Raw genomic sequence first — 21,877 nt, forward strand, 5'->3', positions numbered from 1 at the left:
TTGGAGGAAGAAAAAAGTAAAGCAAACGAAAACAGTCCTTAGATTATCACCTTTAATTGTATAGCACAAATACATTCAGGTGTAAAACGTATGTTCTCCCCAAACCCATGATTTCGCCTCACAACCACCACCCCCTTTCAATGGTATACCAACAACACACAACACCCCACCCCACCGAACTGAACAGAACATACCTGTCGCACTGTGTGTAGCTAAATTGAGAACCTCTTTCGACTACAATTTCCGATTCGACGCAATCAAAAGGTATACGGGTTTCCTAAACCCCTGTTCATACCTTCAACACAACATACGGGCGCCCATCAGCAACAGGGATGGATGAAGGTGGGAAGACGGGAAAGACAGGAAGGGCGCAGAGCGGCGCGGGTTTTTTTTTGAAGCAACAGAAAAGAGAATAAGTCTGGAGCTAAGGGGATAAAGGGCTCATGGTTCTAACTTGTAGCTTGTTGAATTTACATTATCGCCATAGTCCCGTAACAACAACTGTTGCAGCTTCCATAAATGTATTGGTCTATTTTATTCGCAACTCTCTCATAGTTATAACTCCGAATTCGGAGAGCCTGAGAGAATAAGTAAGTGGTGTAAAACTGTTATACAGGAGACAGGATAAAAGGTAAGGACGACGAAAATGAAAGGCCAAACGGAGAGAAAGAGCACCCTTTTCATTCATACACTTGTTCGTTCCTCAACTAATGATGATAGACGTCACGTCACGACACGACGACTACGATTACCTGTGAAGAGAACACGCAACGCACTTCCTTTCGGTCCCTTTTTAATTTTGCTACAAAATATTTCACCTGTATAACTCGTAGAGAGAAAGGGAAAATGAGAGAAAAAAGGTGAGGAAAAGGGAGAGGAGAAGGGAAAGAGAGAGAGAGAGAGTAACCTGTTTTTAAAGTTCGTTGTCGAATAGAAAGAATCTCTTCTCTAACCGCGTGTATCTAAGAATCTATCATTAGGCTATTGTTATTCAACAATGTTCTTTTACCACACAAAACAACAACAACAAAAAGAAGATAGAAACAAGTGTGGTAATTGCCTCTCTGCGCCTGTGTTTACGCCAAAGAGCAATCATTATTTTAACCCTCCGCAACAAAGCCGGCACGGCAAGGCAAGGCAAGGTATTCAAACCAACTTCAAAATAATATCTCGCTCTCACGTTACAACTAAAAGTCTGAATCTATCTACAACAAAAACAACAACAACAAAAAGAAGCAAAACAAAATTATCAACCAGCAGCAGTAACAGCAACAGCAGAAGCAGCAACAGCCGAAGCAGCAAAAGTAGCAGAAGTAGAAGCAGCCAGCAGCAGCACGGTTTGCCATTGGAGTCATGTCGGCGACGGCAGCGACGGCGACGGTGGTCTCGGTTATGCTGATGGGACTACAGCGCCGGCGACGACGGTGGTGGCTATATCGGCGGAGAAGAGGAAGAATAAAGGTATGTTGCTCCAGCCAGAGTCAGAGTCAGAACCAGAGCCAGAGCCAGAGAGCCAAAAAGAAGAAGAACTCCGAAAAAAATAGGTATATTACCTTAGAATACCAGTCGTTCTTACTTCAGTCTTCGTACAGTCTTTGCTTTAACCCGTTCCAATTCTGTCCGCCGCTCTATTACATATTATAATCAAAACATTCAACACATAAAGTAGAAAAAAAAAGTAAAAAATAAAATTTAAAATTATTAACACTCATTCACAAAATAATAAAATATACAAAATAAAATTTGTTTGAATAAATTAAAGAAAAAAAACTCATCAAAATTCAATAAGATACTTTAAATAGATAAATCTGTTAAATTTTGTTATCTTTTTTGTTCTTTCGCTTAAAAATCATCAAAAACCACAAAAGTTTGAAGTTTTATCGTTGTTTTTTTTTATCTTTCATTTCATATACGAAAGGAATCATATAACAATTTCAAAGTATCTAGATACTTTATCTAGATTACATTTGTAACAATAAGTTACCTAACACAAAAAGTATCTCACTTGGCTATCAATACTTTGATGCAACAATTTTAACTTTCAAACATATCCCTGAAAAGTATATCCTCGAAAAAAAGATACAAATCATAACCACACTTCTTTTGCTATATTTCTTTGACAAAAAACACAAGAACAACAAAAAAGCAAACTAATCGCTTGGAAGAATTTTTTGAAAAAAATAAAACGAACAAGATACATCTACATAGCGCGCCTATTCTATTCTACCAAGTTCATTCTTACACGAATAAAAATAATAAAAATAAATACACAAAAAGATACAATATCTAACACAACAAGCACGAACAACACGAAGAAAGTAAATAGGTATATAAGTCCAAAGAATACGCACATCTCAGTCAAAAAAAAAAAAACAACAACAATAATTCTTGCAAGTGGTAGAAGTATTTTTTTTTGTTCTCATCTTCTTTGGTTTTTCTTATTTTTTGTTGTCTTGTTAATAATTCTAGAATCAAAAGAAAAAAAAATTAAAAAAGAAGAAAAAAGTTCGTTGGTTTACCTTTGATTACGTTCGTTAGTTTTGCCGAATCGGTCAAAGTTTTTTTTGTTTTAATTTTTTTTTTAAGTGCAAAAGATACAAAAATATCTAACTAAAGCATAATTCCAAAAATCACACGAATATAAGAAATAAAGAAAAAAGTGAAAACCAACAAGTCTCTAGCTACATAATTTTTTAATTCATTTTTTTTTTCTCTATGTCTTATATCTTCGTTCGGTGCAAACAAAAAGACTCTCGAGCAAAGTAATTAATTACAAAAAACGTGCTTTTCGAACACAACAAATATAATAATATATAATTACTATCATCATCAGCCCCCGTCAAAAACAAAAACAACAAAAAAAAGAAAACACTAAAATAGTCTGATATCAACTTTAACTAAAAAAAAAAAACTAAAAAGTCAGCAGCAGCAGAATCAACTTCGCCTATATTTTTAATCAACAACACCACAAAAATCTATCATCGCACCTGACAACAAATACATCAACAGAATCAAACATCAACTGACTTTTGGACGAAGAATCCAAAACAAATTGGTAAAACAATAAAAACACATTATTCAAAATTACTTCTTTTTCTTTTGGTTATTTATATTTCACATTTCACATAAATGGTGGTAAATCCTAGAATCCTTCTCTTTTTCAAGAAATAAAACAGAAAATCTGTAAAAACAGAAAAATATCCTTTATCCTTGTTGAGAATTGAGGCAAAACTCGACGTGTGTCAAAAAAGGGACTCGTTGCAATTTTCGAAAAACATAAACTTAAAAAAAGCGATATCTTCTCAAAAACTTCTCTTGGCTATCCATACACATTTTCAAGTATCAGAAATTTCTACTTAAGTAAATATCCCTAAGGACAATCATAAAACAAACAAAAATAATTTAATAATTTTTTAATTTATTGAAATTTATTTCAACTTTCTTTCTCTCTTTCTGAAAACGGAACTAAAATATACTAAAGAAGAAAAACACGACCAACTTCAGTGTTCAAAAAATTCTTACAAAAGTTAGAAAATAAATAAAAAATAATAAAATTATTAACTAAAGGAAAAGAAAAAATACAATCAGTATTATTATAAAACAAATAAAATATTTACAAGAGAGAAAGATACAAATAATTATTGTTGCAATATTTATAGATATACGTATTTATTTTTGATTAAACAAATAAAAATCAAATATATTTTTATTTAAAAAAAATCACAAACAATCAAAAAAACAGTATTTAATTTTTTAAAAATTATGCTGTAAATTTATTTATCAAAAAAACAAAATAATTATATCTGAGCTTATATAAAAAATTAAAAAATAATTAGGAAGAAAACAGGATAAACGGAATCTGTGCAATAGAAAAATAGAAAAGAAAACAAAAATCTGAAAGAAGGAAAAAATATCCGAACAGCTTTAACTTTAAACAAAATAAAAATAAATATATACAAAGAATATTTTCAATTTGAAACAAATATTCCTAACACAAAAAAAATATATACAATATTATATATATCGACATTGCAAACAAAAATAATTTAATAATTTTAAATAAAAATTAAAAATAAAATAAAGTAAAAATCCGTCGTCACCAAAGAGTTTGTAAAACTGATAAAAAAAAGAAAAAAGTAAGCAAATAAATAAATGGTTGTTTGTTAGTATATTAAAAATAAGAAAATAAATATATATATGTAAATATATTTTTTGTTTGCATTAACAATAAAATAAAAATATATTTTTTCTTTCTTTCTGCAGAAATTAAAAAAAGAAAAACAATTTTGAAAAATAGGAAAATTCAATTATTCCCTACATATCATATTAAATGAAAAATAAAAATTAAATAATTTTTTCGTGCAATCAGTGAATAAGAAAACAAATATTTTTATATAACAGAGAAATATACAAAAATCATATATATATATTAATTATTATATAAAAAATAAATGTGTATTAGGTTGTTTATTTTATGGTCAATTTATTAATTAAAATAATATACACAACAATACAAACAAAAAACAAAAGTCAATATAAGGTTGTTAGAAAATCTTACAGAATTATAAAAACAAAACAATCTTGATGTGACAGTTTATTGTTTTTTTTTATATATAAATTAAAATATTCTCAAATTAAAAAGATATATAACATAATTTTAGGGAATTATTAGTTTGAATAAAATAAATAATAATCAATCATTATAATTATAAGGTTATGTGAATAACAACAAAAAAAAAAGAGAAATGAACTTTTAAAAAAACAAAAACACAAAATAAGAAATCGCGTTTTGACAATCAAAAATCATTAGCGTATTTATAATCGTGTTTTATCTATTCTAAATTGAGGCAAACAAATTATATATAAATCAATTTAGAAGAACACATACTGAAACTTCGATAATCATCTATTCTATACAATTTATATTTGAAAATAAAAATAAAATTATTTCTATACAATAACACTCTTTGACAATCTCTTAACTTTACATATTCTCAAAAATTCTACCTTAAAAAAAATAAAATTAGAAAACTTATACAATTCTTAAAAACATATCTTATAAAAGAATCTTCTAAAAAAAAATATCTTGACAATCTTTTTTCAAAATATAAAATCAATCTACATTAAAAAATTAAAATTACACTTAGAATAAATGTCATATATTAGAAATATATTATATTATAATAAGTATTATTCAAACTTCTATTGAATGTGTACGATAAGCAAGAGTAGTTTTTAAAAAATCAATCAATTTATCAAACTTAAACCTAACAAAAATTTAGTTTGTTGTTGTTTAGTTTTTTTTTTTTTAAAGAAAAATAACAATTCAAAATTGTTGCCACAACGTATTTCCCACCGGGCCTCGCTATTTGTCCCCCCTTTTTGGCTCCACAAACACAACAACAGTCTAATAATTCTCAATTAACTGCTTCAGCAGCAGTTGTAGCAGCCGCAAATTCGGCTATTGTTAGTGCATTAGCCAATAATTCTAATAATCAACATCAATTTCATCATCATTCACATTCACATACCCTTGTAAATCCTTTGAATATCCATCATAACCAACATCATCACCATTTTCAAATTCCTTTAATACCGCCAACTATTGGCCAACAAACACAACATCAGACACCATCACAACAAAATCACCAAGATAGTAGTTGTTCATTTTTACCAAATTGTAACGGTATAACAACGACATTATTACAACAACAAACTCAACAACAACAACAACAACATTCAACAAATCATCATTATCCGATAACAAATCATTCGGGATTATCCTTGTGCTATTGTGGTCATTGTTGTCCATCTGATCCTGTTATTCAAACGTTGCAACATCAACAACAGCCATCAGCCCTTGCGCCGACAATTGTTAGTGCAGTTACACCAACACTTATTTTAAGTCGTTACACTGAAATAAATTTGTGTGATTCTATTCAATTGCAACATCATCATAATCATCATCATCATCAGCAGCAGCAACATCAGCAACAACAGCAACAAATTCAACAACATCAACAATTAGTTCAGCATCATCAAAGTTGTTTTGGTAATCAACATCCAACAACAGCACAAATTTACGCTCAATCAACAACAACATCTACAAATAATAATAAAAATTCAATTACGTCACTAGCTGCATCAGAAGCTATAGCAAGTGAATCAAATCACATAAACTACAAAGATATAATGGTAAGATTGATTTGCATAAGAAAACCAAAAAAATCAAAATTCAGTCTTTTTTCTTTCTTATTAAATTGAAGAAAACTAAAATATGCGATCAGGATAATCTATCTTTAACCTATTTGTATGATTATTAAAATTTACTAGACCTTGCCATATTATGTCGAATATCTGCCACTACTTCATGAATTAAAAAATTCACTTGAAACATTTATCTTTGATAGAGTTTTTCAGAATTTAGTACAAAATGTACTAAATTTGTACTAAGTTTGTACTAAAACACATTGTAGGCTACAAAAATGATCCGAATGATGATGTTATTTTTTTGATTTATTTTATTAAGGTATCTGATGTTGGTGGTGGTGGTGGTGGTGATAAAATACTTTCCTATCGTGTCGAAAGAATCTTTCAGAAGAAAGTACTTTTTTGTTTAGTTTGAGAAGGAATCTGTTTTTTTTGTTTTGAGTTTTTAGTTAATTTTCTTTCTTTTCTATTCTGTTGTAGAGTATACATAAGTATGTAGATAAATTTAACGCTATACAAATATATATATATCCACAAAATATATCAACAGCAAATGCAATTAATCCAATCGTTACCGCATCCAAATCATCTACATCACCATCATCCGCTGCAACAGAGTCAGCAAGAAACATTGCAGTTGCAACAATATCATCAGCAAATGCAGCTCCAACAGCAACATCAACAACAGCAACAACAACAACAACATCAAATGCAATTCCAACAACAACAACAACAGCAACAACATCAGCAAATACAAATGTTGCAAACATATATGCAGATGCAAGTGGCAACATCTGCCACACAACAACAACAATTCTGTGGTGGATCACCGCCCTTAACTCCATTACAACACCAACAACAATCAGCTGCCCATCATTTTGCTGCAACAATGGCATCATACAATCCTGCTGCTATTACACTCATACCATTTGCAACATGTTCCTCGCCAACAAACAATAACAATGTAAATAGCAATATCAATCATACTAATACTAAATGTTTTATCAGTAATACTCATAATACAAATACGAATGGCATAACGAATGCCATCCTGCCTGCATTTGGCCAAAACAATACTAATAATAATCATAATAATTGTGCTAGTAGTGCTCTGTTGTCAATTGATAATAATCATAATCATCATCTCAATCGTATAAATCTGATAAATCGAGAGTTATTACAAAATGGCGGTGGTAATAATAATGATATTGATAATAATAATATAAATATAAATATGAATATGATTAGTGGTCCTGGTAGTAGTGATGGTGCTGATTCAATGGCTAATTTAACTACTAGTACGACTGCTACGACTAATGCTAATACTACAAATGGTAGATATAGTTCAGCGTCTTCTGATTGTTCTATGCCATCGCCATCTTCACACTATTCTTCTCCTAACAAGGTTTGTTCTCTTTCTGTTTCTGTTTCTTTTCCTGTTTCTGTTTCAGTTTTTTGTTTTATTCGTTTTTCTTATGATTTTATTCTCTGTAAAGTTGCTAATACGATTTTTGTTTTTAATTTAATTAAGTTAAATTATTTTATTGTTTTATAAGTTTTTATAACAAAAATTGTTAAAAGTTTTTGGGCTTTGATTATTTGTTTATTTATTTTGCTCTGTGTGTATGTTTTTAGTGAGTAAAGTTTTTGATGTTCGAAATAATTGTTTGTTTAAATAAAAAAAAACGTATTATTTTGTGTTGTTTTTAATTTGTTTTATTTTTTTTTTTAACTAAAACTGTCGAAGGATTAATTCATTTATCAATTCGTGATGAAACCAACAAACCACAAATAACTATAGAAGTTCTTAAGCTCTAGTTTGATATTTCGGAAAAAAAATTCATCCAGAATTAAAAAGTCTTCGGATTCATTAATATTTGTTTACTTGGAGTCAGAAACTTGATTTTTCCTTAAAATTTTTGGTAACTATGCTCATTCCAAAAAAAAAAAATTAACTTAAGTCTTTGTTTTTACCAAAGAAAATGGTTGTGTGAAAATGCTTCATAGCTTGAAATAGCTTAATCATCATTCGAGAAATTTCCCTTTTTGCACTCATATTTTCAACACATGAATTAAGATAAGATAACTGAAGATAAGTGATCAATTTTATGATTGGTTGATAACAAAATTCTTATATTTTGTAATGTCATTCATTATTTTTTATCGTGTGTTATCCAAAAAATTAATTAAATACATTTTATTCATGCAAACCAAAGCAAAAAAGTACGTATACGCCCCGATAACCCATATTGAATAAAACTAAACTGGTATGATTAAATAGTTTTTAAATTAAAGTTTTGAAGATTTGTCAATTTTTATCTCCATTAAAATAAGTCTTGAACTTAATATTTGCAAAAAATGTCTCTTAGACATCACAAGTTCCGTGAAATTCGTCTTTAGTTCATCGTGAAGCAATCTTCAAAAACATTTTTCTCAGAATGTAATTTGACACAAATTAATTGAAGTATATTAAAATTTTAATTGTTCTTTGGCAAAATGTATTTATTTATTTTAGTTATTTAAATTAGTTGTTTTTTTTTTGTTTTTTGTTCTTTTTTGAATTTACGTTTCGCTTTAAAGTAAACCTCGAATGCTATATAAAGTTTAAAATGATGTTGTCCGTAGCTAACCATCATCTCTCATCATAATTGTTAGAACTTCATCCAAAAGTAAAACCTCCATAATGTATAGTTCTTTTTTTTGTTAATAATTGTGTGTGCAAAATGAATTGGCTTTCTTATAAACAAATATAATAGGTAGTTTTATGTGTGTGTGTTTTTTTTTATTTTTATGATAAAGCAAAATTATAGAAATGAAAAATTAAATAAATATAAGTCTGGAAATATTTTTTTTCTTCAAAAAATAAAAATGGCAAGGTCTATATTTTTGGAAGGCATGATGTTCTGTTCTTTTTAGAGAATTTTATATCATTCGAAATAATTTCATTTAAAAAAATCATTATTTTACATAATCTTTGTATTCACCAAATTCAGAATAATACACAACATAAAAACGCATTCCTACCTACGAATTCTATTAATAAACATAAATTAATAACAAATTTGTGTTCAAATAACTTAGGATTTCAAAATGTAATAAATCTTAAAAGTGACTTTAATTTTGTTGGCTTGGTTTTGGGTTTAAATGTTGATAAAAAACACCATTGATTATTTCGGGTTATTACGTTAAGTTTAAATAGGGTATTGTTCAATAAAATAGAAATCTAATGATCGAAAACGCATAATAACTTTTATTAAATTGCTTTTTTAAATTTTGGAAGTTTATTGAAAAATTTAAAACTATCTTCCTGTATATTCAAATCATTCAATAACTTTCTTTAAAAAACTAAATATACCATTTTCTAAAATTTTATATTTAATTTAAATAATATGAATTTTTTGGATAAATATATTGTATGATATTTCTTCCTATTCCACAAAAAAGTAACTCTCATATTCACGGTTGTAGGGTTGCTTTAAAAATAATTTCCAATACTGTTTAACTCCAACATTGTAAGATCTTCAGAACTTATAACTTTTCTTTATATTTTAATAAAATTCAAATAACTTGTGCATAGTTTTTTCTTTATGAAAATTTCTTTCATTCGAATTCAAGTACCATGTTTCAAAACTATGACACTAAAAAATTTTCAACACCAAAACCTTCATTTGAATCTTATTTAGTATTGTTATAAACAATATTTGTTTCAAACAAAACATATTTCATTAATATTAATGTAAATTCTTATTTATGGAACAACACTTAAAGCTCCGACGGTAGTCACGATATAGACAATTTATCAGCTTTCAAAAGCCATATAGGAGATATGTTCTAAAAGTACCCGGAATTTTCGTATTTTCAAAAAAATATTTATTTATTCCCCTTTAAAGTTGTTCCCCCAGGTGTAATACTCTTAAGCCAGCGTTTTTTCCAATCTTCGAATCACTCTTGATATTCGCTTTTTGATATGTCCTTGAGCATTCTCAGCGATTCGGCCTTTATTTCTTCAATCGAGGAAAAACGCCGTACTTTCATTGGACTCTTCAACTTTGGAAACAGAGAAAAGTCAGCCATATCTAGTGAATATGTAGGTTGGGGCATGAATACGGTATTGTTTTTGGCCATTAAATTACGAACAAGCAAAGACGAGTGAGCAGGTGCGTTATCGTGGTGCAAAAGCCATGAATTGTTTTTTCTTAAATCTGAACGTTTTTTTCGGATTGCTTTACGCAAACGTTGCATTACTTCTAGGTAATACTCCTTGTTAACCGTATGACCTTGTGGTAAGAAGTCTTGTCTTGATGCACTTAGCTATTATAATAAAATAAAACAGGAAGAAAAACCTTCACATTTGATCGAACTTGACCTGATTTTTTTTTCTTGGTGACGTTGGATGCTTCCAGGTGGACGATGGTGCTTAGGTTTCGATATCGTAACCGTGAACCAATGTTTAATCGCCAGTTATGACCCTTTCAAGCAAACTTGAATCGTCTTTGACGTTTGACGTTAACAGCTCCTGAACGATGTTCGTGCGATTTTTTTTTTCCAAACATTGTATAAAAAGGCAAAAATCGTCGAGCTCATAAAAACACGTTAAACCTTAGCAACTACCACCGACAAAGTAAACATTGAATGTAGCTGAAAATTGCATCATCATACTTTAAGGACATGAATACCAACACAACAAATTTTGACCTTCGGACTCTCTAAACCCACGGAATTTAAAAATTCCGGGTACTTTTTGAACACACCTCGTATGGTCATAATTGGTCTTTATTTTCTATCTATAAGAGGCAACCTCTCACGTTTCATAAGGGATTCAAACTGTTTTCATTGAGCCTCATTTCATTTGGTATGACAATAGACCATTAAACTGGCCTAAGTGTGTCCTATTCCATCACAAACTGCCACTTTAACGTAACCTAAGAGACAGTTTTCTTTTCTTTTATAAGGTTAAACCTTTTTGCGTGCAATAAATTTGTTGACAATGAATGGAAAGGCTTAAATTCTGACCTTATTTACTTTTGGTTCTTACAGAAACGCAAATTTTATCCTGATTAAAAAATGTTCAAAACCCTTTTGCTTTCTATAAAGTAACAAATTTTAACTAAAAACGTTGCGTGGTAGAACAAAAGACTAAACATCTGAAGCCAACTAACCATACCATGTTTGTAAAATATAAAAATGTATTTTTTTTCAGAATAAATTTATTGATATAAATTATAATTTTAAAAAGTAAATTAATATTAATATCCATTTGCTTGAAAAATAATCTTTAGAAGTCAATTGGGGCATTGGACACCTAATCTTATGCAAATCAATAACTTCTTTGATGTGCACTACTTTGAAATTTTCAAAAATTTATTTTTGTACCTATCTTAACCGATTTGTTATTTTAAAAATATATTTTAATTTAAGTTAGCCAAGAACTATACAAGATTATGGGTGTATAAAATGTATGTTCTGCTTTTTCTGTAACTTTGAATTTCAGAATTGCTGTTCTTTGTTTCAATAAAACCTGTTCAGAAGTATTTTTGGGTGCGTGCTTCAGATTTTACATGTTTTTGAAGATAAGAGTGTTTTACGCAAAAGATAATTAAAAAAAGCTTTTAACTTATTTTCTTAGTTAAATTTTTGTTGTATTTAGTATAAAATGGTACTCAATGTGGACTAAAGATTAAAAAAAAATATGAGTTAAACAACATTTGCAATCATCATTTTTTGACTAAATTTTTGAATTTTGAAATTCCCGTAGTTCATAGAAAATAGTTGAAAATACCTGTGATTGTATAAGGTGATTTTTTAAAAGCTATAGGAAATTTTTTTCAAAAAAAGACACATACAATTTTAAAAAATGCATGAAATCTTTATTTGTATCCAAAGTACGGTCCATATTATTTAATTTTTGAAGATAAGTTGATGCAATTGTTGACCTGGACTGCACCTTAAATGGTCCATCTGTTTAGTCCAATTTTTGCATACTCTTTTCAACATTTTGGCCGGTATCTCACGAATAAATGCTTGTCTTCCAATACGTCAATTGAAGTAGGCTTGCCTGTATAGACATGAACTTTAACATAGCCCCCACAAAAATTAGTCTAAAGGCGTTAAATCGCACGATCTAGACGGAAAATTGACCAGCCTCTGACATGAAATAAAATGTTCACCGAATTCGTTTTTCAATAAGTGAATTTTTGCGCTAGCTGTGTGGCATATGGCACGGGCTTTTTCAAACCACATGTCATGCAAGTAAGCTCTTGCATTTTGGGCAAAAAAAAAGTTGTATATCATCTCACGGTAGCGCTCACCATTCACAGTTACGTTACTTACTTACATATTAAGGTGGTGCTAGAGGCTAGAGTCCCGTGTTAACTAGGGCCTCACCCAACAAACTTCTCCCTCTAGCTCGGTCCCAAGCTACATGTCACCACTTTTCTACTGTCCTGTGGGTGTGGATTCGAAGACTTTCCGGGCCGGAACATTGGTTTCCATGCGCTCTTCGTGACACAGCCATCTTAGTCGTTGGACTTTGCTTTGCTAGTCCATGCTTCTGCACCGTATGGCAGGCCGGGGATGATAAGGGTCTTATATAGCGACACTGTGCTCCCTCGAGAGACGACTTTACCACTCAATTGCTTTCTTAGTCCAAAAAAAAACAACGGTTCGCAAGAGTTATTCTGCGTTTGATCTCAGCGCTGATGTTGTTTTCTGCTTTACGTACCCATTGAGCCAAAAATGAGCTTCGTCTCTAAACACAATTTTTTGGTCAAAAAGTTTATCTTCTGCCAACTTTCCAAGAGCCTATTCACCAAAAATTTTACGTTGCATTGTTGGTCGTTCGGCTTGTAAATCCTTCCACAAAATTTTCCACGTTTTTTAGTAACAGGGACCGAAATGCTGCGAACAGCAGCAGCTGCGATATTTTCTTCAGTTCGCACTCTACGTAAGCGTGTTAGTTGTTTAATGTCCAACTATGTGAATTTGGCGCAAATTTAGTCACCGTAGCCCGTATAGCCGCTTTAGTGGGTCGATTTAAGTGACCATAAAATGGAAAAAGCGCTCGATGAACTTTCTGAACAGAGCACGCATTTTGATAATAAAATTCAAAAATTTGCAAGCATTGTTTGTTTGTAAGACTATTTCTGGTTAAGTTATAGACTGAAGGTGGTTGACAGTGAATAAACACGAAACTTGCGTCAGCTGTTTAAACCAATACTGCCAAAAAGATAATAGCTAAGAAATCACCTTTTAGTTCTTAAACCCAAACCATGCCGAGACGTTGCCGCAAAACATGGATTACTCGGCCATTTGGAATTATTCGAATGTTTATAAAGTTTGAAATATTATTAAAATATTTCTTAAAGTTCTTTATGTCTCCGATTTTTTTTTCTGTAAGAAAAAAAATCAGGAAATAACGCCTTTTCGTTGAATTCTTGACTTGAAATTTCTCTTAACAGAAACATGATGGATTCGTGTAGCTTTTTCGTGACAAGCGTTAAAGTCTTTTTATTTACTAATCCAGGTTTAAATTGAACTTCGATGTCTTAAATTGAAGGTCTATTTATTAACGGAAGAAAAACTACGAATTTTGGCTGATGACATATTAATTTCTTTTAGTTTATTTTTAAGTTGAAAATTTATTCTTCGAAATGAAATGTTTATGTTTCATTTTTAGCATTATTTCCTGAATCGCATACAAATTTACAGAAAGATAAATAATAGAAATGAAATAAAATAAACTCGTACATTGTTTTAGTGTGGTCTAAAGAGTATCTGGTCCTTGTCTTTGAAATTTAAAAAATGCCTTAAATCCCCATGAGGATTTAAATCTTTTATTTATATTGTAGTTTTCCATTCAGCAGCGTATCCATATTTCTATACCTCCTGGTAGATTGAAATTTGCAATAGTATACCATAAGCAGCTACCTAAAATATCCTTTTTTTAGATTTTATTTTCGTCCTGTCGGACAAACATAAAATAAATAAAAAGAAAAGAATCGAGAAAAAAAAGCAAACTCAACATGCACAAACCTCGTTCTCGTTTTCTCATTAATATTCTGCTTGCACACTGAATTAAATAAGTAATTTATGGTTTGACCTATATCAACTTTTTAGACTCAATAATATTTTTACTTTTTAAGTTTTGTTTTGTATTTTTAACTCACTACCGCCATATTCACCTCACACCTCCCAATTCAAGTCCTTAGCTTCTTTTGAGTGTAGGAAGCTATGAAAGTTTGATTCTCTGAATGGTTGTATATTTTGTATTCTTCTTTTTCTATTTATTTCTTGTATTTACCTTCGTCCGGCCGTCGTCATTTTTCCATCGGCTTTGTTGTTACTTGTTCGTGTTGGGTTTTTGATTTCGGCTTTAGACCATAATATCGATAACAAACATGCAACACTAACACATTCTCCAAAAACTAAATTCGACCTTATTCAAATGCTCAAAGTTTTTTTCACATATTGGCCATATCGTCGTCGTCGCTAGTTTGCCTAAACACTTATATTTTTACTATTCTCCATTGATTGTTCTATGTATGAGTGTGCCTATAAGTGTGTATGTGTAAAGCAGGGGTATAGAATTCATAGGGAAAGGGATATTTTGGCAAAGAAAAACGTTTTTGTCAGGATAAAATTGAAATGAAAATATTTACACAAGAAAATGGCAATCGATGCTGTTGAATGAATAAAGAGAGAGGTGCTGCCATCGAATATGCCACACGCCACCACATACATTTATATAGTCATTTACGTGGTGGTGGTTGATATAGCCAATATTTATTCATACCATACCCAATAGTCCTTATTTTTTGTTCATACTTTACATTTTTTTAAGCCACATAAAGAATATAGGCATCACTCTGTACTCTACCGCAGCAAAGTGGTTTTAACTGTTTTTGTATTTGTTATATTTGTTGCTATTGATGATGATGGTAAAAAGGATAAAATATATTAATATTTACTTTGAAATGAGTCTTTTTTTGCGTTGTTGAAAGCGGTATAGGCGGTATCAATATAAACACCACACACTACTTCTTCTTCTACAAAACTAATACCCTCATCACTTTCATTGATAGAAATATAAATGTCTATGTGCTACGAGTATAACTCATTATCCTGTTCTCAATCCTTTTTCCTTTGCTGTGTGATGTGTTCCACTTTAATTCAAGTAAATGAATTTATTATGCACAATGGATGTGGAAAGATAAACTTTTACCGGAATCAAACGTCAATTTATTCTACCTTTATTCCAGTATTGAATACAAACAAAATATAATCCATTTTTTTTTAGATTATAATTCTAGAATGTTAGGTGTATAAATTTCTATAGACACATTGAATATCGACGATATGAAAGTGCTAAACGGGAAAGGGGCGATTGGGGGGTGCATAATACGAAAAAATTGATATATCTATTTTTTGTGTAATTTATGATTCAAAACGTTCTTTCTGCGATGTGCAATTCAAATGTGAAATCCTTGAATCGTGTTTTACTTATAATTTATTTATTTTTTTTTCTATCTTTTTTTTTGTATTTGATATTTTTTCTGATAAAATAAAAGAATACACAAAGAGTAGAACATGATGTATATGGATACTCGTAGATACTCTTATCTTTTGTGTGTTTGTATATTTCATCAAATAAGGATAAATAAATGCATAACAATTTGCAAAATAATTGTTAGCTTTTGTGTTTCTACATATTTGTTCTCTAATTTAGGTAATCGCGTTTGTTGTATGCACTTCAATGATTCTCGGATTTGTCTATAATAGAACATGTTAAAAAGATATTAAACTGATTTTATATTCTATATAAAGACATAAACGGGTAATATATTTAAATTCATAGAAAATGAACGAAGTATCATAGAAAGTTTTTAGTAGACTTGATTTGAATGGTTTTGGATACGAATAGACTTATACTTTAATTAAGAAAACATTTTCAATCGATTTAAAAATTATCTTGAATAAATGTAGTGTCTTAATTAGTTACGGCACTTATTTTTTAGATTTTAGTGTTTAGAACTTATTTTAATTAAATAATCTACTCTTATAGTCTACTTTACTATTTTAATCGGTTAAAGAAGCTGATTTGCTGGGTTAACCGTGCAAATACGCTAATTTAGCCAATAGTGGATTGTGGCTTTATACCAATGAAATGTGATTTAAAATTATCCTCAAAGAAAAATTCCTTATTCAGTATTTATATTGCTAATAGCCAAATAAGATAACCATGTTAAACAAAAGCTTGTGAAAGACATCCTGTCCATGGTGGAAAAGTTTTTCGTGGCAGGAATTTCTGCCAAATTTCCATTTAAGGTGATATCAACTGTTTAACGTCTTGCCCAAAATCAAAAAATGTATTTCTCTTGATGTAATATAAACCTAAAAAATTCATAACATAGGCCTCATTTTTATTTTCAATATATTGCATTTTCCCCTTTTACCCAATCCACGAGCATTTTTTGCCCACTCTAAAATTAAGTGATTAAAGACATAAACATTTCAACTAAAAGTTAAACAGTCGGAATTTTCACCCGAAAAATTATTGTTCCCCTGGAATTTTAAAAGCTATTGTGAGTTACAACCGAATGAAATTTCACTTCGAATTAGTGGTGACATTTCGAAAAGAAAGAAGTGTTGATTGAAAAGACAAATTCAAACTGAACGAAAGGATCAGTGTTCTAGTTTTGCAAATGAATTATTATTTTCAACCCCTTTTAGAATGAAAATAACAATTTGTTGAGACTAAAAACTTTAAAAAATATGTTGTTTATGTTAGGAGTAAAAAAACAAACGACGGTTTCCATAACCAAATTACCGAACTAAACCACTCAGAACAAAAAAAAACCGAAACAATTCAGAACTTAATCACTTCGAACCTTTTTTTAGATTTCATCAACACTATCGAATAAATAATTCATGTATTTGTTGAATGTTTTTTCCAGTTCTTTGCCCCCTGTAAAACAAAAATTTGGTGTACCCCAATTATTAACCATGCAGCCACCTTACGTTTAATTGCAGAGGGCGGGTAACCAAAGGAAGTTGGGTTAGCGCAACTATTTGTAAGCCTTATAATTTCCATTTCAAGTTCCTTTAGTTGCAACATTTTTTGAGTTTCAACAATTTTATTTCCAAGTTCCTTCTTACGAAATGCTTCAATTACTTCGTGGTGACGTTTTTGTTCCTTTAGTCTCAATTTGAGGAAATCACAAAGACGTTTCAGAGAGGGGTAGATTTTTTTAAAACTATTTTGAACTTCAGTACAACTTCCAAAATATTCGAGCACATTTCTTTTTGGACTTTCAGCTCTTCAAAAATGAGATCGTTTGTCGTGAGCCGAACAGTCTTACATTTTCTTGGTTGTGTTGGTTTTGATGTTGATGGCTCAAAATTTGGTTATGGCTCAAGATTTGTTGATGACTCCTTGACGTCATTGGTTTCGGTTCCGCAAGGAAAACCATCATGAATATTACCATTATCACAAGTATCATCATTTTCATTTAAATAGTCCATTAGATCCTCTAATGAATTTTTATCATCTCCATTCTCTTCGACTACGTAAGCTTTTCTTTTTTTCTCACGGGGAGCCAAAACCTCCCATAGCTTCGTTAACACCTTCAACTTGTAATATAGCTTCTTCCACATCTGTGTACTTGACTGTTGTATTAGGGCCACCTCCGGTTGCTCCTTGGTTTGCTTTATTTTCCGTCGCCTTTTTCCTGACATATCTTTTCTGATCATTCCAAACCTTATGAAGCATTTGTTTCTTTAATAATAGAAGAACATAATACTTATTTCCACTCAGTTTTTGACTTTTTGGAGGCCCTGCACTGTTGAGATCATTTGCCGTTGTCTTCCAAAACTCTGAAATTATGTATATCTTTATTTTCCTTCAGAAAGTTTTTGGCGATATCAGGGTGTAACTGCAGTTTGTTCAAAAGCAACTCTCATTGCCTTCTATTTGTTGTTTTACTTCTTGAAAATAAAAAGTAGGAATTATTTTCGATTATTTTGTTGTTATTTATAAAAATTTCCTTCATTTTCGGCAAAAGTTGTCTTTTTCCGCCGCAAAATTTTCGGTGAAAGAAAGAGTTGTCAATGACACCGGAAACAAAAGTTTGCAATAGGGGGACATTTTTGAAGTGAAAATGCCGAACTCACAATAAGGGAAATGTGAAATGTCATTTTTTCGAACAGAATCCTGAAAAAGTGAAACTCACAATAGGGGTGATTGTTTAACCTAATTTTTTCGGTAGAAAAAAATTTAAAGCCATTTACTATGAAACGTTGTTAACTTATTTAACTTTTTGGTGCTCTTGACTTTGGAAATAGTTTTTTTGAATTAAAAAAGAAGGGAAAACACCTCACGTAAGTGGTTATTTATAATCATGAATAAGGCTTAAAATCAACAAACCAAATTCAAACTTGTATTAAGACGGTTTGTTCAATAAATATCTAGTTTCGGTATATAAAGTTTTGGATATGTTAAAATCGACTAGAACTAAATGTTGAAGGCATCAATTGGTTGTAAAATAACTCAAAATACTTAGTTAACACGACAGTAATTGGTAGTTTTTACACATTGAATACTTTAAGAAGTTTTAATTTCATCTTTTTATAGCTTTATCTATAGAGCTGGCTACAAGACTAGAATCATCTCTGTTTTTTCGCCTTTTAATAACGAGACAGTTAGTCACTAATAGCCATCCAAGACGAGGAGTTACATATATTTTAAACCATTTTACTTGGGCTTAAGATGTTTCACTCATTTTGGGTTTATTGTTAAAATTGTATATTTGACTATTTTTTAAATACTAAAAGAAGTAATTTTGAAAATACAATTGGTTTATATAAACTTTCATATATAACCAATATTTCCAGATTTAAGATTTATTTCGGAAAGGCTTTCTATTGAAAAATGGATAAAAAGATTGCAAAAATGTTTGATTTTCTTCTCAAATGCCATTCTTAGAATATAACGAGCCTTCCCGCCAATTTATCGTAAGCGACAAAATAAATTTGATCGTAAAGGACAAATCAAAAGCTTACTGCTGGTCCTTGAAACAACAAGTATACCCATAGTCAGTATTTGAAATTATTAATTATGCCTAAGTTAAGACATGACAATAGCCTTCCGGGCTCTATGTGTTACTAGCAAGTTTTAATAATTAAGTTATCTTTTTTATTGAAAATGCCGCTTACGATAAAATGGCAGGAAGGGCTCGATAATCATCATTGACTTAAATGTATACTTAAATCCGCAAGCACAAATACTGAAACAAAGCCTAGACTAGACGAAAACAATTAACTTTTTATACAGATGAATCAAAACCAGATGATGGTTAACATGTTTCAGAACTTCTGGCTATCAAAGAAACCCTCTCTTCTCTGAGCGGAAAGGTTGTATCGACTACCGATACATGCATCTTCTCATGTACTCAATATGTCATAAAAACCACCTTTGAACTCAGTGTCAATAAACTCACTAACAGCCCGAAACTATACCGATCATCTTTTGTGAAGGTGAAAGTCTAGAATGCAACTAATTTGGGTGTCGCGTCATAGAAAAGTTCCAGAAAATTGGCAAGTAGGTGAACTTGCAAAAAATAGAGTACCTTTACCTTTGACAGGCAACAAATCCAACATCGGAATAGTCCTGGGTACTTGTAAACTTATGCTAAGGCATGATACCAAAAAGAGAAAATAAACCAAAGATGGTTTAATACAACTCCTTTTCGTTCAACCAAGTTTAATTGTCCAATCCCTGTTGCTAAACCCTCTAAGTAACTCATTTCGATTCATTAGCAAGGACTCCTATCCTTGTACAACTTGGAGCTCTTGAAAACGAATTTTGCAGAAGCTGTATTGACAAAGAAAAAATAAGACAGTGTCTTACGTTTTATGTTCAAGTCTAGTCTGATAGGCCTTGGTCAGCAAGGACTAAGACTCCACCTTTGGAGACTTTTACTAAAATGGTCCTATTGATCTAAAAATTCTGGCTTTTATTGTGCCGAACGCTTCATACCTTGCTCAACAAGTAAAGAAATCTTAAGATCGATGTGGTATCACAGTAGACTATCTATTGGTCTTAGTGATGTAGTTTTCCCGTCAACAGTCACCTTAACACTTACCTAGAACTGACTCAGTTTTAAAAGAACGAGACGAAAGTCTTATGTTTTTCGATATTGGCAAGACTAAAAACAGTCTTTTCGGGTTTAATTTAAAGACCAGTCAAAGCTATCTAAATTGTGACAATTTAATCAAGAATGTGTCTTCTTACTTTTATACCACACTAACTTCTATGACTGAGTACTCTTATGATATAAATCTCAAAAAAAGGAAAATTCTGATATCAAAAAGGAGATTTCATAAAGCATATTTTTTCATCCAATCTTCTCGTTGTCGTCGTTCTCATTGCTGCCGTCACAACTCAGTAGTGCAAAGCAAAGCGTTGTTATAATTGAATATCCCTTAAACAAAAAAATAACAAAAACTCACATTCTTCACTTAACATCAAACATCTACACTACATCCTTGCCTAACAAGGATGACGACTAGCAACCGACTACGTCTACACCACCGACATCGCCGCCTCGTAGTCATCATCAATTCGACCATATTCAAAACCATTTTAGCATATTAAATCTCAAAAGTAAATATAAATTCAATTTTTTTAATAAAATTTGCATACATCTTCCGCTATACATCCCCATAAAAAGAAAAGTGAAAAAAAGGAATAAAATTTAAAGGGAAAACCCTCCCGCATATGAAGGATATGCGTTATATTGTCCATATCAACATATATATGCTCCTGCTCTCTTACCCACCACAGACAGACATATCCATCTTCATACATTCAACAAAAAAAAAGAAAATCCCTAACATTAGGTAGACAAAAATAAAAAATACAGTCTTGGTCGGTTTGTTTCCTTATGTTGCATATTTTGATTCCGTTGATGGAAAATATGACGAGGTTCACAACTAAAATATAAAACATAAAACATTTTCCTCAAAAATAAAAATACAAAAAGTAATATTTATACAATTGTCTTATTATGTTTGTGAATTTCATTCGAAAGGTTTTTCTTTTTTTGTTGTTGCTTTGTTTTATTGTTGTTTTGTTTCTTATTTGTTTATATTTTGGCGGTTTATGTGGAAATCGCATATAAATAATAATCCTTCCACATACAAAAATGCCCTTGATGCTTTCATGCTAATTGAAAAGCTTATGCAAATTTACTTTAACATATCTCTCTCTCTCGCTGAGTTTTCTATTGTTTTATGTTTTTTATTTGTTGTATTTTTGTTTGTATATTTTTTATATTTTTAAACATGACTACAAAAATATGGATGATTAAAAAGTTTGATTCGTTAAAGTTAACACAATTTGTTTGATGGTTTTTCCGAGTTTGTCGGGTTTTATTAAATTATTTGTTGAGAGTTTGGTGAGGTATAAATTTAGCTTTGTTTGTTCAGAGACTGTGTGTAGCGTATGCTCAAAGAAGACAAACACAAAACGGGTAAATAGACCGCCTTGAAGTTAAGGATTTTATTACCACAGTTTTAACAATCATCAATTTTGTATCCTTCATTTTCATTAGAAGATATTTAGTACGTATCAATATCAATAGATTCTAAGTCTGAGATATTCCTTCTTTGA

At 30.7% G+C, this 21,877-nt stretch overlaps 1 protein-coding gene across 17 annotated transcripts in view; it reads left to right on the forward strand.

Moving 5' to 3' along the window:
- LOC129940273 (polypyrimidine tract-binding protein 3) overlaps positions 1–21,877 on the forward strand; it is a 768,555-nt gene that overhangs the window by 523,741 nt on the left and 222,937 nt on the right. For 2 of the 17 annotated variants that reach the window (XM_056049253.1, XM_056049326.1), the window contains exon 1: positions 5,326–6,195. The exons of 5 other annotated variants lie outside the window; for them this stretch is intronic. In XM_056049253.1, the coding sequence (XP_055905228.1) occupies positions 6,193–6,195 (3 nt within the window). In that variant the 5' untranslated portion in view covers positions 5,326–6,192. Of the gene's footprint in view, positions 1–1,521; positions 1,545–1,570; positions 1,679–1,698; positions 3,056–4,171; positions 6,196–6,760; positions 7,616–21,877 lie in introns of those variants that run through there. 10 more of the 17 variants (XM_056048955.1, XM_056048815.1, XM_056048885.1 and 7 more) reach the window with 10 other exon arrangements.

The sequence above is a fragment of the Eupeodes corollae genome, chromosome 1 (assembly GCF_945859685.1).
Source record: "Eupeodes corollae chromosome 1, idEupCoro1.1, whole genome shotgun sequence".
Taxonomy (NCBI): domain Eukaryota; kingdom Metazoa; phylum Arthropoda; class Insecta; order Diptera; family Syrphidae; genus Eupeodes; species Eupeodes corollae.